Source organism: Octopus bimaculoides, chromosome 19 (assembly GCF_046866305.1).
Source record: "Octopus bimaculoides isolate indiv1 chromosome 19, ASM4686630v1, whole genome shotgun sequence".
Lineage (NCBI taxonomy): Eukaryota > Metazoa > Mollusca > Cephalopoda > Octopoda > Octopodidae > Octopus > Octopus bimaculoides.
The window spans coordinates 54104014-54121496 of NC_142946.1; the positions used below are offsets into that span (position 1 = coordinate 54104014).

General features: G+C 39.2%; 1 protein-coding gene across 7 annotated transcripts in view; it reads right to left on the reverse strand.

Annotated features, from left to right (window-relative positions):
- Positions 1-1216: 1216 nt before the first annotated feature.
- The window catches only part of LOC106875413 (uncharacterized), a 56154-nt gene continuing 39887 nt past the window's right edge, over positions 1217-17483 (reverse strand). For 3 of the 7 annotated variants that reach the window (XM_014923532.3, XM_014923538.3, XM_014923536.3), the window contains 13 exons: positions 16910-17026; positions 15530-15791; positions 15006-15115; positions 14232-14456; positions 13763-13934; positions 12556-12678; positions 10891-11030; positions 10091-10187; positions 9369-9487; positions 5402-5536; positions 4136-4239; positions 2590-2712; positions 1217-1708 (listed from right to left, as the gene is read on the reverse strand). In XM_014923532.3, coding sequence (XP_014779018.1) covers positions 1559-1708; positions 2590-2712; positions 4136-4239; positions 5402-5536; positions 9369-9487; positions 10091-10187; positions 10891-11030; positions 12556-12678; positions 13763-13934; positions 14232-14456; positions 15006-15115; positions 15530-15791; positions 16910-17026 — 1877 coding nt within the window. In that variant the 3' untranslated portion in view covers positions 1217-1558. The remainder of the gene's footprint in view (positions 1709-2589; positions 2713-4135; positions 4240-5401; positions 5537-9368; positions 9488-10090; positions 10188-10890; positions 11031-12555; positions 12679-13762; positions 13935-14231; positions 14457-15005; positions 15116-15529; positions 15792-16909; positions 17027-17483) is intronic. The other 4 variants (XM_089337753.1, XM_089337754.1, XM_014923537.3 and 1 more) reach the window with 3 other exon arrangements.

Here is a 17483-nt window from a genome sequence, read left to right on the forward strand (position 1 = left end):
AAGCCAAGTAAGATCGTTGCCAGTGCCCCTGGACTGGTTCTTGTGCGGGTGGCACATGAGATGCACCATTTCGAGCGTGGCCGTTTTCGTGCGGGTGACACGTAAAAGCACCCACTACACTCTCTGAGTGGTTGGCGTTAGGAAGGGCATCCAGCTGTAGAAACTCTGCCAAATCAGACTGGAGCCTGGTGTTGCCATCCGGTTTCACCAGTCCTCAGTCAAATCGTCCAACCCATGCTAGCATGGAAAGCGGACGTTAAACGATGATGATGATGATGATGATATATATATATCACCATATATTTATATAAATCACCAAAAACGGTGATTTAGCTGATATTTCTAGCAGAAATATCGCAAAATATGATTATGCCAAACAAGCAGAAATTCCGCCAAATATGATTTTGTCAAAAACGTTTATTTAGCTGCTATTTCTAGAAGAAATTTCGCCATAAACGGTGATTTAGCTGCTATTTCTAGCAGAAATTTCCCCAAATATGATTTTGCCAAAAACGGTGATCTAGCTGCTATTTCTAGCAGATATTTCCCCAAATATGATTTTGCCAAAAACGGTGATTTAGCTGCTATTTCTAGCAGAAATTTCGCCAAAAACAGTGATTTAGCTGCTATTTCTAGCAGAAATTTCGCCAAATATGATTTTGCCAAAAGCAGAAATTCCTCCAAATATAATTTTTGGTGAAATTTCTGCTAGAAATAGCAGCTAAATCACCGTTTTTTGCAAAATCATATTTGGCGAAATTTCTGCTAGAAATAGCAGCTAAATCACCGTTTTTGGCAAAATCATATTTGGGGAAATTTCTGCTTGTTTGGCCAAATTTCTGCTAGAAATAGCAGCTAAATCACCATTTTTGGCAAAATCATATTTGGAGAAATTTGTGCTAGAAATAGCAGCTAAATCACCGTTTTTTGCAAAATCATATTGGTCGAAATTTCTGCTAGAAATAGCAGCTAAGTCACCGTTTTTGGCTAAATATATATATAAATAAATATTGCTGCACAATGGGACTGAACCTGAAATCACATGGTTGCAAAGCAAGCTTCTTAACCCCAAAGCCACCCATATAACCAAGAAAACATTTAAACAAGGAAAAATAAACAACAGAAAACAAAGATGTTGAAAATGCAGTATTTAATTAGAATTTCATTGTACAAGGTTAACTTGTCAAACTGCTGATAATTCCCAACCCCCTCCCACCCACCCAATCAGACGTGGCCCAGAAGCAGCGAATGAGCCAACACTCACATTCTGCTTCAGGATTTATGCTCACATGCGCACACATTTATTTCATTTTCTGCTTCTTTTAATGTTTTGCAGCTGGAAGTGCTGCCATGTTTATCCAGCTTTAAACACACAAAATAAAAATAAAAAAATCTGTGTCCACTCAGGCACTTTTTCACACACTCATGCAGACAGTCAAAGCTCTCGTAACCAAATGGAATAGAGAAAGATGAGGATGGAGATGAGATGGTGGTTGTGGTGGTAGTGGTGGCGGCGACAGCGAATAGAAGACGAAGACAAAGACGAGAAGGATTAATTCTACGTCCGTTCTTTCTTCTTGATGGGCCGTTTACTGATGTTTTTGTTGATGATCTCCAGAATGTGATCTTTGTGGTCAAGTATTTTTAACATTGAGTCGTGAGCTTCACTCAACTGATCAATGACAAGTTTACAACGTTGGATATTGGCCTGGAAAGATATGAAATTGAACAATTATTAGTCGATCCATTAATGATTTGAGACAGACACAAACACATATATATATATATACACACACACACATAAAGCAAATAACTAATGATGAACAATATAACACAAAACAATGTGAAGTATATATAGAAAAGCTCACACATACATCACACGTGTACATATATATGCACATACCATGAATAGCAGTGGTCTTCGGGTCACTGCTTTTCATAGTGGCCCTCTCAGACATGTTCTCGGCTGCTCAGATAGTCACCCTTTCTAGCTATACTAATGATACATAAGTCTATCAGAGAATACAGAACCCTGGAAATAGTGCCTATATATCGTGGCCCTATCAAATTGTATCTAGACAGAGTGGGATAAATAATTATCAAGGCACAAGGCCTTGAAAATTTGGGGAGAAGGGAGCTAGTCGATTATATTGATCCCAGTCCAAAAATGGTACTTATTTCATCAACCCTGAAGCAATAAAAAGCAAAGTCGACTTCAGTGGAATTTGAACTCAGAACATAGCAGCAGACAAAATACCGCTAAGCATTTTGCCCGGCTTGCTAACGATTCTGCCAGCTTGCCTCCTCAGAGACTGGGATAAATAATGTGACTTTAACCCTAAGAGCTATGGTCACACTAGTGGCAGCAAGATTCAAAACTCATAACCAAGAAGCAATCAGTTATCCAGCACCTCGACCTCACAAAAACACCACACACCCACTACACACTTCAGAGTACTAACTGAGTGACTGCATAAACGTATTACTCTCACCACACCAAACAGAGTAGCAACTGATTGACCACACAACCATTCGAGAACCAATTGACTGGCCTCGCTCCATATACAGAATACCAACTCATTCACTGACCTGAGTAAGTTCATGTAGCCGGACCTCATCACTGTCCTGTGTCCCTTGTTTACTCAAAGCCTTTGGTGCAATTGTCTCTTGTAATTTACACATCTGATTACAGATTACTTTTTCCATATCATTCTAAAAATAAATAAATATTAATATAAACTCATTTTGTCTATAAATCAACAACTGGTAAAAAAAAAAAAAAGATTCCTCCCTCACAGAGAACTTGATCTACTGTCAGCAAGCATCAGAACTCAAACATACACTTAAAACCCTCACTGTTCGAATATACTCAGACACACGCACACGCGCACACACACACACACACACACACACAATGCACATTTAAAATAATATCAAATTTTCATGATAAATGGTTTACATTAGGGGTGAAGCAAGAAATAACCCCTCATCCGGTTTGCTCAACTGACCTGGAGTTACACAACATCCGAGTCAACATTTCTACTTCACTCATGACTTCTGACCCTGCTGTAACTGATACTGGCTTCAAATTTTGGCACAAAGCCAGCAATTTTGGGAGAGGGAATCAATCCCAATACTCAACTGGTACTTATTTTGTTGACCCTGAAAGGATGAAGCAATGTTGACCCTGGCAGCATTTGGACAGAGAAGATGGATAAAATGCATCTAAGCATTTTGCCTGACACACAAAGGATTCTGCCAGTTTGTCATCTTACCCTGCTGTAATTGATATAGACACTTCATTATTGTCTTCTTGTAAAGCAGAACCAAATAAATCAACACAATAAGTAGCTTTCCAAGTTTGAGGCAGGTTGCTAGAACACACTACTTTGTAGCCTGTTATGACATACTTGCAAAGTCGGTTCCCAGTGTTTTCTATAACAAAGTAGGGCCACAGGTATTTTATGCACTACTGACCACTTGTACCAATTGTAATCACATTCAGCTCTAATGAAAATTATGATATAAGATGTCAATACATAAAGTTATGATGGCATTATCAGACATTAACATATAAAGTTTTGCGGACACCAGATCAATGTAAAGATAAATTTACGATCAATTATTGAATGAGATTAGCAAAATGAACACAACAAAAACTGTAAATTGATAAATCTTTATATAATTTTATAGCTCTAAGATAAATGTTCAAACTTTAAACTCAATTATAGAAACCACTGATTTCTGAGAAATAACTACAGATTTGTGGTTTCAAGTTCTATCCCACAGCATGGCACCTTGGACAAGTCTTCTACTGTAGCCTGAGACTGAATTCTGATGTGTGTGTGTGTACAAATATGAAGCTTACATTCTGTATGCACATCTATGACACTGCATGAGCAGAGTGGTGAGGTCACGTTTGCATTCCCTATAAACAATATGTTCTGTAGCTCTGCACTTGTGAAGACAGGTGAAATAAAAACATCCGTTATTTGAAAGGCAAGCAAGGATTGGAAATATGAAGGGCATCTGGCCATAAAAAAAGAAAAACTGACATGATGAAGCAGATGTAAAAATGAATGAAAGAATAAAAATGTATTGAGACTCGGAAGTGAATGTGAACCACCTCACTTACCATGTCTTCTAACTGTGTAGCCAAGAAATATAACTTCCAGCCACTGGCTTTTTGAACAACACCTCGCTGGTTGGACAGTTCATTCACTGAAGAACGCCGGTCTTCTGCAAAAATAAAAGATCATAGAGATATTTATTAATGATTGAAATATATTTCTGTATGAAAGAGTCAGAAATAGTTATCATTCAGAGACAACAACTGGTTGTTAAAATTTAGATAAAACAACACTACAAGTGTCCATTTGGAGGTTACAATCAATAGACAACCATCTCCTACACCAAGTTGTAGCATGTCTTAACAGAGCCAATGAGAGATCCTCTACACCATTCATGGGTAGCCTGCAACCCATAAGACTTTCTGAATGGCATATCTAATGAAAAATTGCCTCCAATTTTTTGAGTAGTGCAGCCCATCTGATGATGAGCCGTGGCCCATGTCTGCTCTACAAAGTCAATCTGCTAGAAATAGCAACAAAATTTCTTCAAATAATACTGTCTTAAGAGAAAAGAAAAAAAAAAAAAGACACTTCAGATAATGTGATCTTACAAACATCACATGAGAAATAAAAAAAGATGGGATGTTTTGCAGTCACAAATCTGCTTGACCAGAGCTGACCAAGAGCTAAATAACAATAATGCAACTAATGATCAAGTGAACTTTAGAATCAGTTGCTAACATTTTAAGGTAACAGGAAGAGACAGAAGAGAGTTTACATGACTGACAACAGATTCCATTAATCTTTTCAGGAGTATTCATTACTATAATTGGCAGAGAAACAAGACATGTTGTTGACATAGCAACAACAGTAGATTGATATGTGTGACTACAGTTGATAAAGAACCAACAGTAAAATGTTATATGTGACCATAGTCAACAGAGCAAAAACAAACTGTTATGTGACAATGGTTGATATAGAAACAACAGTAAAGTGTTACATGTGACCATAGTAGATAGAATAACAAAGACAGACTGTTATAAAGTAACCACCAGTCAACAGGGCAACAAAAATAGACTTATATGGGACTATAGTTGGTATAGAAACAACAGCAAAGTGCTATAGTTGATATCATAGGCCGTGTATAGTGTCACATTGAAAGAGTTAAAAGGTCAATGGGTTGCTGATAAGAAAGGTCACTGTCATAACAATAAAAACAATAATAAAAAAAAAATTTTTTTTTAAAACCCAACAAACATGCTTTTGTAACATCCACCTCTAAAGAAAGGTAAAATATCATTGTGAAAAACTGATTTAGTTCAAGAAGTTACCTTTAGATTTGACATCAGAATGGCGCTGGAAATGATTGTTGCGAACTTTCCATGACATGGAATAAAAGTTGATGAGACTCAGGTTGGGACGACGTTTCTCTGTTGTCCATCGAACTCCTTCTTCATCTGTGTATTCTAAAGTGGGCAGAAAAGAAATTACAACTTACAGAAAGGAGAGGACGGCAAGTGTATGCACATGTCCATATACATCATCATCATCGTTTAACGTCCGCTTTCCATGCTAGCATGGGTTGGACGGTTTGACTGAGGACTGGTGAAACCGGATGGCAACACCAGGCTCCAGTCTGATTTGGCAGAGTTTCTACAGCTGGATGCCCTTCCTAACGCCAACCACTCAGAGAGTGTAGTGGGTGCTTTTACGTGTCACCCGCACGAAAACGGCCACGCTCGAAATGGTGTCTTTTATGTGCCACCCGCACAAGCCAGTCCAGGGGCACTGGCAACGATCTCGCTCGAAAATCCTACGGGAGCCAGTCAGGCGGTACTGGCAACGGCCACGCTCAAAATGGTGCATCTCATGTGCCACCCGCACAAGAACCAGTCCAGGGGCACTGGCAACGATCTTACTTGGCTTGCCGGGTCTTCTCACGCACAGCACATTTCCAAAGGTCTTGGTCAGTAGTCATCGCCTCGGTGAGGCCCAATGTACGAAGGTCTTGCCTCACCACCTCAGCCCAGGTTTTCCTGGGCCTACCTCTTCCACGGATTCCCTCAACTGTTAGGGTGTGGCACTTTTTCACGCAGCTATCCTCATCCATTCTCACCACATGTCCATACCAGCGCAATCGTCTCTCTTGCACACCACAACTGATGCTTCTAATGTTCAGCTTTTCTCTCAAGATACTTACACTCTGACGGGTATTCACATTGACATTACACATCCAACGGAGCATACTGGCTTCATTCCTTGCAAGCTTACGTATGTCCTCAGCAGTTACAGCCCATGTTTCACTGCCATGTAGCATGGCTGTTCGTACGCATGCGTCATACAGTCTGCCTTTTACTCTGAGTGAGAGTCCCTTTGTCGCCAGCAGGGGTAAGAGCTCTCTAAACTTTGCCCAGGCTATTCTTATTCTAGCAGCTACACTTTCAGCGCACCCACCCCCACTACTAACTTGGTCGCCCAGATAGCGGAAGCTATCGACTACCTCTAGTTTTTCACACTGGAATGAGATAGAAGTTGTTTCCTGTTTGTTTACAGTCTTTATTGCACCTGAACATCTGCCACAAACAAAAACTAACTTGCTAGTTAACCTGCCTTTGATGTTGCTGCACCTCTTATGTGTCCATAGCTTGCACCGGGTACATCTTATAGAGTTACTACCTACTCCTTTTCTACATACTGAGCAGGGCCATCTACCTGAAGGGGTTTGTGTTTTATCTACCTTCCTACTTATTAGGATTTTGGTTTTAGCTAGGTTGACTCTAAGGCCCTTCAATTCTAGACCTTGCTTCCACACCTGAAACTTCTCTAGTTTTGATAGTGACTCCGCAATTAGGGCAAGGTCATCAGCATAGAGGAGCTCCCAGGGGCAACCTGTCTTGAACTCCTCTGTGATTGCCTGGAGGACTATGATAAATAAGAGGGGGCTGAGGACGGAACCTTGGTGGACCCCTACCTCTACCCGGAATTCATTGCTGTACTCATTTCCAACCCTCACCTTACTGGCAGCATCTCTATACATGGCTCGCACAGCTCTCACTAACCATTCTTCTATCCCAAGTTTCCTCATTGACCACCAGATAAGGGATCGGGGGACCCTGTCAAAGGCTTTCTCCATGTCAACGAAAGCCAGGTACAGAGGTTTATCCTTAGCTAGGTATTTCTCCTGCAACTGTCTCACTAGAAATAAGGCATCAGTAGTGCTTTTACCTGGCACGAACCCAAACTGCATCTCATCTAAATTGATTCGCTCCCTAATTAGTTGGGCTATGACCCTCTCTGTAACTTTCATAACCTGATCTAACAGCTTGATGCCTCTGTAATTATTTGTATCTAAAGCGTCACCTTTACCTTTGTAGCAGTTGACTATGATGCTGCTACACCAGTCATTGGGTATGACTCCTTCGTGTATCACCTGGTTCGTAATACGGGTGACTAGGCTATAGCCAACACTGCCAGATATTTTGAGCATCTCTGCAGTGATTCCTGATGGGCCGGGGGCTTTCCCGGTCTTCATACTCTTAATTGCTTTATATATATATTTTAAGTCACAATATATGGATTCAAGTAATCTTAATGTATCATTGAACAAACCACATAGAATATATAGTAATATGCAAGAAGAAAGGATAAAAATTATTTGCCTGTTTTTGAGCTATGAAACAATTTGTCATGATTATAGGATTTTTGTTAAAAGGTCAATACTTTTCTGTCATTTATGACTTTATATATATATATACTAGACTACCTGTGATTTTACTGCTATTTCTTGTACACCCTGTTACCACGTAACAGGTATTTCGGGTCCTTTATCGCAAATAGCATTTACGTGGTAGCAAGTTGTGCTAGAAATAGCAGCCAAATCTTTGGAAATGAGATAACATTGAATGCACTGGAAAAAAATTATTTCACACCGAGGTTACGAACGGGTCTTTTACGAAATATTTATGCCGAAAAGAATTTTTGTAATGGTATTCACTTGAAAATAATTTTAAAAGAACACAGAAACATTTTACGTTGTCAAGCCACTGTATAATCGAATGGTAAGAGTTACTTCCCTTGCGGGTTCAAGTTAATTTCGGAGATTTTTCCCATTATGCACAGTTTTGGGTATTTACACCCCGAAAACCCTTAATATCTTCACAATTATCTGATTTACGCAAAATTTGTTTCATTCCGCTCGTATTTACATTTCAGGTGGGACTTAATTCATAGTATTTTCCCATTATGCGCCAGTTTGTCCGAGTAACATCACAAGCAAGCAAGATTCAACATGACTTTTAATGCAGTGTGTGTGGAGGCAAGAAGAAAAAAATTATACAAAAAAGCAAGGGCTGAGGAATTTTTGATAGGCGGAGTGCAGGTGTGGTTGGGAAACTTGCTTCCTAACAATGTGGTCTTGGGTTCAGTTTCACTTCATTGCACCTTGGGCAAGTGTCCCTACCATAGCTCCAGGTCAACCAAAGCCTTGTGAGTGAATTTGACAGGCGGAAACTGAAAGTGGTCCATCAGTTAGGCGTCATTTCACTTGTATTTTTTAGGCTTGGTTTCTATGTCTGGGCGGCCTTTCCAGCACCAACCATTTTATGGAATCGACTGGCTTTCTTTCATGACACTAGCACTAAAGATGTAGCTATGTTCTCAACTTATCTAAAGACACTTCTTTACCTCATGTGCTTGCTTGCTTGCCAACCTTTTTACAGGATGAGAAGCATGAGTGACAGAGATATGTATGTGTGTCTGTGTTTGTCCCCCCCAACCATCGCTTGACAACTGATGCTGGTGTGTTTACATCCCCATAACTTAGCGGTTCGGCAAAAAGAGACCGACAGAATAAGTACTAGGCTTACAAGGAATAAGTCCTGGGGTCGATTTGCTCGACTAAAAGCGGTGCTCCAGCATGGCCACAGTCAAATGACTGAAACAATTGAAAGAGTAAAAAGGGTGGAGATACCCGGGTTTTCTCACCAATTCCTTCCTGTTCACATATGAAACTACTGTGGAGAGATATTAGAGACAGCAGAGTTTGACATCTTCTCAGAGCTTTTCTCTCTCAAGAAAGACCGTTTGAAAAACTGGATTGACCACTCCCCACTGCAAGTTCACTGTTGCTCTTTTTGTTGATCTTATGCATATGTGTGTCTGCACGCAGATATCATTCTGCAGCACATTCACAGCCAAAACATGTAAAAGACTGTGTGTGTGTGTGTGAGAGAGAGGGAGAGAGACCGAAAGTGAAAGAACTGAGTAGTGAAGTCGAAGAGCTCTGATCATGCAACTCACCGTCTTTAACTTCAGATTTTATCTCCCTTGACTTGTACTCTTTACTTTCTTCCATCTTGTCCAGCTTGTCGTATTCATCATCGGTGGAAGTGTTGTCTTTCAGCTCCTCATTGGCATTCCTGAAAAGAGGGGAGGGAAAACAAAAAAGTTGAACATACAGCCTGACAGGGAATGAAATACTATTCCACCACTTAAACTCAACAATCAAATTAAATTTTGTCAATATTTCAATTGGGAACACAGCATTCCAAAGCCTGGACCCGAAATATAACAATATTTTGCTTTGGCAAAATTGATAAAAAGTTGGTTGCCTTAATTCTGGGACACCCTGTTGTGTGTGTGTGTGTAGGTAAAGAGAAATAACCTCACAGATGGGGATTTTTTCATTTTTATTAATGCATTGCTACATGTTTTGGCAGATATATATATATATATATATATGTATGTATGTATGTATGTATGTATGTTAATGGATGACAAAGGAAAAGGGGTTATGTAATCACCTTTATTAGCTTACAACCGTTTCTGCTGTAAGAATCAACAGTAACCTAATGGGGGTGATTAGATAACACATTTTCTTTCATCATTCATTAATTGATAGTACACTGTACTCTCCTGGCATTTTCATTCTAAAGCATAAATATAACTGAGTTGTAACAATTGGTTATTAGTACCACTATGCCTAAGCAAAATCACAATATATACACACATAAAATACTTACAACATTTGTTTACGTGGTTTCTTGCGAGGTGAAGCTTCAACATTGTTTTGTAGATTAGGTAGAATTGAAGTGGACAGCAATGACGATGAAACGACACCTGAAAGACAGAGGTTTACAATATGACTTCAGATGACAAATCAAAGAAAATTCTTTAATAATTTTTATATGAACCTGCACGAGACCACTCCAAGATCAATGTTACAATCTCCCAATTCTAAAGCGCTTTAAATTAAAACCTTCCATTGAAATATCGTGTTAACTATGTCCTAAACAAATGCTTAATAACAACGATGCTACCATCAACCTAATTACACCCACAAAGCTTGCATCTCCCTGAAGCAGTGGTAAAAGACACCTGCCCAACAAGCAATGTTGTGGAAACATCATGACTGTGAAACAAACTACTTTAACATTCACCAACCCTGCACATTTATAAACATAAACAATTAATGTTAACAATTAATAGCCTCATTACTATTAGTAGTAGTAATAAATTAATAAGTGCACAATAGTATTTTATCGCATCCCTTTCCATCCAAGTTGGAATTTAGCTGGCTTTCATCTACCTAGGACTGATAAAATACATACCCAAAATATACTGAACTTGATAAAATCAGATATAAACCTACCCATTTTATAAGCAGGATCTATGTCTAGCTTGCAATCACTGGCAACATCATTAGAGAGGGAGACAAAATGTGTTGTAATATTTCAGCAGCACTTTAGCAAACCTTAACAACAACTAATGCAATAAAAACAGAGGAAGGGAGCTGTGGTAGAAAATAAATAAGTAGACATACCATTTTGTTCATGGGTCTCCAAGCAATCACTCTGGTTCCTGCAGTCCCCAATTGATGTTGGAGTAATGGTGCTTCCTGCTTCAGTAGATAAGGCAGTGTCTGTAGAACTCTGGCTATTGTCACTGCAATACACCAAAGGGCTATAAAAATTAATGGTTTCTCTTAATTCTTGGGTTAAGGGAAATTTGGAAATCAATTGCATAAATTTTATAATATATATTTTAACAGAAAACTAAGCAGGTATTAGAAGTTTTGTAAAGCATAAGGGAGAGAGTATTTGAAAAGAAGCAACTATTTGAACTCCATGTAATGAACCATAAAAAGAGAGATTTTGAAATCTATTATTTTATTAGCCAATAGGAATTGAAGTTAATAGAAAAGATAGATTAATAATTAGCTAAGCAGACTCATGCAACTTTATCTGGGATTTGCTGAGACCCAAATGCTTTGGATTTTTAATTCTTTTCCAATATGCAAGGAAACTGCTGAATTTAAGCATCAAAACAATAATTGCCATGATAACAGTGAATGCAGCTCAATTGTTGTAACACTGTATCATGTTGCAAACGGCTGTTTGATGCCACATGGTCTTAACAAAATACATGGCGACACAGCTGAGTAATAGTGTGGCTGTAGTGCTATATATAAGCAGAGCTTGATTCATTGGTGTCATTTACACCAAGCACATTTAACACCCATACTCCATGCTTGCATGGGTTAGATGATTCAACAGGGATCAGCTACCTAAAGGGCTACGTCGATCTCCAATATCCGCTTTGATAAGGTTTCTACAGTTCGATGCCCTAACACCACTCACTTCACAAAGTATACTGGGTGCTTTTGTTGTCACCAATTATAGTGAGGTTACCAAGTAACTCACAAGACAAGACACCTTGACAGAGTGAAGGTGACTTTGTGGCAGGTGTTGAGAGGCTGTATATCTATAAAGCCTAAGCCTTGATCTATATCACAGATAACAGTCCCACCAGATGTTCTGGTACTTATTCCTGACACAAAAGACCTTGTAGAACATAACATTTTAACCAGAAATTAAAAAAAAAGTTCAGACAGTGGATTGAACTCAGCTATCTCATTGCCACCAGTTATTTGCCTGGTTGAGGCAGGATGCAAGGAACCACAAAGGCCTCAGTGGTTTAACAGGTCAGCATCTCAGCTGAACAGCCATCAGCTTGTATAAACACTAATTCCATTAGACACAGCACAGGCCAAGTGACTTATGTAAGGCAGTGAACGCTGCCTGTTCCATTCCTTCACATGAGAAAGGGGTGGAAAATCGAAATGTTTGAAAGCATTGCAATACTTTCAAATCACCTTAATCAACTCTGAGAGAAAGAAATCAGAAAAAATATTCATTTGAATTTCAAATCTCAGAAGAGAATGATAATCAAAAGATTGGTTGAAATTTTGTCTAAAAGTGAAAATTAAGGGAAAAAAAACTGAGAAAGTAAGAATTACTAGAGAGTGGGAGGAGAAGGAGGGTTGAAATCATTGATGTTAGTAGAGAATTGTTAATAAGGAGAGGGTGGTGGATGGGAAGGTGAAAGTAAGTTTAGCTAGACTCAGTTACAGTAAAGGGGAAGCCTATAGTATTCTAATGTTAAAGGAGTTATTTTCTTTTTTCTTTTCACAAAGCAATCAACTTACCCAGCTGGAGTTTTCGGAGAACTTGTATTGGACTGAGGTATGGAATCTTGTCTTGGACTCTGAGTGATTTCAGTTGAGCTTGAAGAGTGTAATCCAAATGATTTCTTCACACTGACAGCAGCACTGAAATTAAAAAAAAAAAAAAAAGGACTAATTAGGTGATAGAATTTAGGTAAAATAAAACATAAAACATTCCACAGAAAGCAAACATTCAGCAACTTTTTCTCTGCTCATTATGTAAGTCCAACTTGCTGATAGCAACAGATAATCATTAGATAGACCACATACGTTGTCAGCAATGAACGTCTACTTTTCCATGATTGCTTGGGTCAGACAGAATTTATTGAGACAGATTTCCTATGGCCATATGGCCTTCCTGTCACCAACCCATACCTGTTTCCCAGCAAGGTAATATTTCCTATGGCCAGATATGTTTTTGAAGGAAGACTGGAAACAGACGACATAGTATGATGCTCGTTTACAATCATCACATTGTCATGACAAGGGTACACACATACCACATGGTTAAGAAGTGAATTCCATATCCCAACTGGGTTCAGTTCCACTGCATGGCACTTTGGGCAAATGTCTTCTACTATAGTCCAGAGCTGACCAAAGCCTTGTAAGTGGATTTGGTAGAAGGAAACTGAAAGAAGTTTGTTGTATACATGTGTATCTTTGTCCCACACCACCACTTGACAACCGATGTAAGTGTGCTTATATCTCCATAGCTTAGTGGTTCAACATAAGAGATCAATACAATAAGTACCAGGCTTTACAAAAAAGTACTGGGGTTGATTCATTCAACTAAAAATAAATCCTTGACGATGGTGCCCCAGCATGGCTGCAACAAAAGATAAAAGATGCAACCATTCCAGCATATGTGCATAAGCTAATCCAGACTATGACTAGCTCAGATGCCTTAATTCTCAAGACGAAAATAATCACCTCACACTTCAAAAATATCCCTCTATACTGTCTTAGCATCTTTCTTCTATCCAAATATTAATTTATTCTCTTACATTGCATTCCCTTACATCTCTCTCTCTCTCTTTCACTCACTCTCACACATACACACAACAACAGGCTGACTACATTCATGCAAGCCAGTTCCAAAGGGCCCATTACTGCAAGCAACTTTTCCTTCAGACACTAAAAGTGTGCAGCACTCGAAAATAAAAGTAAGAAAATCAAAATGAAGCCTTACCCATCGTTGGGTCTCTTGCGAAGAATACTTGGTCTCGGTGAAGAATTGTTGATATTTGGAGTGTTAGTGTTATTGGGGAGACTACTAGGAGCCTGCTGTATGAGGGCAGCTCCACTCAAAATGCTGACAGGGGTTGGTGCTGAACAACTCACAATCTCAGCTGTTGGAGTCACTAAAACATGTAGAAGAGGAACAAAAAAATGAAAACTCATTCACAGCTCAACTTGGAAATCTGAGAAATATTTAAGGACAGAAAATATTAAAATATTATGAAACAGGAATAGTGATTCCACTTTAAACATTTACTGCTGAAGGTGTTATTGGTTTAATTCAACTAGTTCAACCCTATGGCTACCCAGACTGTTTTACCAAAATGTAGTCATTTTAAACTTGATGGTGGCGATGATGACAACGATGGTGGTGGTGGTTAAAACAAAGAGAAAAAAAAAAAAGGAAAAGATAAACTCACTTTCTTGCGTGGCTGTTACTACAGGAGTGGTGGTGTTTGCTGTCATCGTGGTGCTGACAGCCTGTGCTGGAGTGTATTGAGACGTCACAGGAAACGAACCTCGCAGGGGATCAACAGCGACTAGCATAGAGTTAACATGCATAGCAGAGGTGTTCTGAGTCAGGTTCATACAGTGACCGCCAGCTGTTGGTAGTGTGGTAGAGTAGTTAGCAGTATTACTCGATACTAAATAATAAAATAACAACAGCAATAATAATGATGGAGACACACTGGCACAAAGCCACAACATTTTTTAGTCTAGGTGTTATGTCAATTAAATTGCACTTTTCTTTTATAGTCTACTTAGAAAGGAGAGCAATGTCCATGCCTCTTTCAGGACCTCCAAGAGATGAGAGGGAAGGAGGGAAAAATGTGACTAAATTGGAGACCTTGCCTGAATGTATACAACAGAGTGGACACTGCTAAAAGCATGCAAGGTGTCATGTACTGATGTTAAATGGGACAACAGATTAGGTCTACCACCCATGTAAGCCATGGTGGAATTTGAACTCAGAATGCAAAGAGCTGGAACAAATACTGCAAGGCATTCTTATGAATCACCTCAGTATATTACTAGTGCTTTGGCAGGATTTAAACTTAGAACATAAAGAGCCATGAGACACCAGATTTGGCTGGTTTAAACATGAAACAAGTAGAATATTTGCTCTGGTTATGGCTGGTTTAAATGGTAAAAAGGTAAAAATAATAATCGGAAAGCAAAAGAGGAAAACTTACTAATACTTGGCCGAACAGTGGCATGAGACATAGGATAAACAGGGTAGGACATCTTATAAATCAACTCTGGTTGCATATACTGCTGCATGTGTGGTACAACTGTGGCACGGCTGTCAATTAAAAGAAACAAACAAAAAATCAACACAATTCATATAATGTCAAGTATCTGCACATAAAGGTTGGCAACAAGAAGCACACCCAGCCACAGAAGTTCTGTCTAACTCATGTCAACACAAAAAAATAGATGTAAAACAAAATGACCATACACACAAGTCTTTTCTCATATCCTTTAACCCTCGAGTATTTGGATTACTGTCAAATGCAACACTCATTCATTCACACTGTTTAAATTAGTCAGGCATTATCTTGTAGCTTTGAGATTTCACTGATGTGATTGTTTATGTTTTGAATGACATTGTAGGGTAGGTATGGGAGGCCAGATTTGGTTGGTTTGAGTATAAAACAAGGATATCTGGGCCAGATATGGCCGGTTTAAATGCTAAAAGGTTAAAAAACCCACTTACCCTTCTTGTCTGTTGTCAGTGTGTGTAACAGTAGGGTTACCACTTGATATAGTGGTGGCCAAAGAAGTACAACCTGCTGATGCTCTTGGGGCCTGGGCAGGGATGAAGTAGTTGTTGGTGGCAGCAGTCTGGGTTGGTTGACCATGGCTTTGGCTATCAGATCGCGTTTCCTGGTTTATGGGGTGCACTGCTGCTGCCGCTGCCGCTGCTGCAGCCTGCGTGATGTGTGATGACGCTTGTTGACGCTGTGGTGTCACTTTAGCTGAAGGGGAAATAAATACATTTTTAGACATTCCAAGAAATCAAATACTCGTAACATACACACAACAATAAGATCAACTGTGTCACCATTCAACCATGGCAGCTGACCTATAATACAGAGGTCAACAAACAGATTTTCCAGAAGACTAAACCTGTTGTGCATGAGCAAATGAAGGAACCTCCACACACTTCAAATTTTGCTAGAGATAGCAACTAAGTCATATCATATTGTCTTAGTTGACCTAGGGCTAAACAGTGTACTATACATGTTATTAACTGTGGATGAAGACGACACTGTATATTCTATATCATTGTTGCTGCATTTAACTTGGCACAAACCGACCCACAACAAACACAGAGGTTGCTAAACATGGTACTTGAAAAGTGATCTGTAGTCTCCAACACATTACACACACCACTTAGACTGGAATTGTATCAAGAAATTGCTAAAATATTTTCTGTATTGTAGAAGTATAAGCAATTTATTGCACGTAATTTTTAATAACTAAATCTTATATGGCCCCCCTGTTGAGAACCACTGATATATAGAGAGAGGTGACTGAAAATGTTTAGCAGGCATGGCTGTATGGTAAGAAACTCGCTTCCCAATCACATGGCACCGGGTTCAGTCCCACTGCATGGCACCTTGCACAAATGTCTTCTACTATAGTCTTGGACTGACCAAAGCCTTGTAAGTGGATTTGGTAGACAGAAACCAAAAGAAGCCCATTGAGTGTGTGTGTGTGTGTTTGTGTGTGTGTGTGTGTTTGTGTGTATGTATGTCTGTGTGTGGTCTTTGTTTGTCCCACCATTACTTGACAACCAGTGTTGGTGTGTTTACGTCCCCATAACTTAGCAGTTTGGCAAAAGAGTCTGATAGAATAAGTACTAGGCTTTAAAAAAGTCCTGGGGTCGATTTGCTCAACTAAAACCCTTCGTGGTGGTGCTCCAGCATGGCCACAGTCAAATGACTGAAACATACTGTCCAAAGAAACAGGATACAAGTACAGTAACAAGAGATCACATTACTATGATGTTGATGTGGCTCCAAGATATGTCTATGTATGTTAACTTACTCACATGGCAATAAAAGTCGCAAGGACAAAGACAGATACTCACCAATTGGTATGGATGAAGGTATTGATGTCGTAGACGTCGTGGCTGTGGTTGAGACTGCAGCAGCTTGGGTAACAGAACTGCTGGACGTGGCAGCTGGTTGGTTAGGCATGCTGATCGCTATTGAAACAAACAATTTTACAATTAACCCTTTGGTATTCAGATTATTTCGTTAAATGTTTGTGCATTCACATTGTTTTCAATTGATTATGCATTATATTGTAGCTTCAAGATTTTAATGTAATTGTAGATTTTTAGAACGACACTGTAGGGTCACATACAGCTGACTTGAACATTTACATGTGTGTTTGCAAAAGCAATGTTATAATAACAAGAAGGCCAAGTTGTGTTTGTACAATGATGACGAGGGAATCCTATAACCCGGTGGTTCCCAAACTAGGAGTCGCGACCCACTGAGGGGTCGTGAACGGAATCCTAGTGGGACGCAAAGAGTTATTAAATTACGCATTAGCTTTGATTAACTGCTGTCTATCAAGATAGTTCAAGGCTCAGGTTTCCAATACCAGACTGGTTGTTTTATCAAGCAGTCGGCTTTTTTCACAAACTTAACAAATCA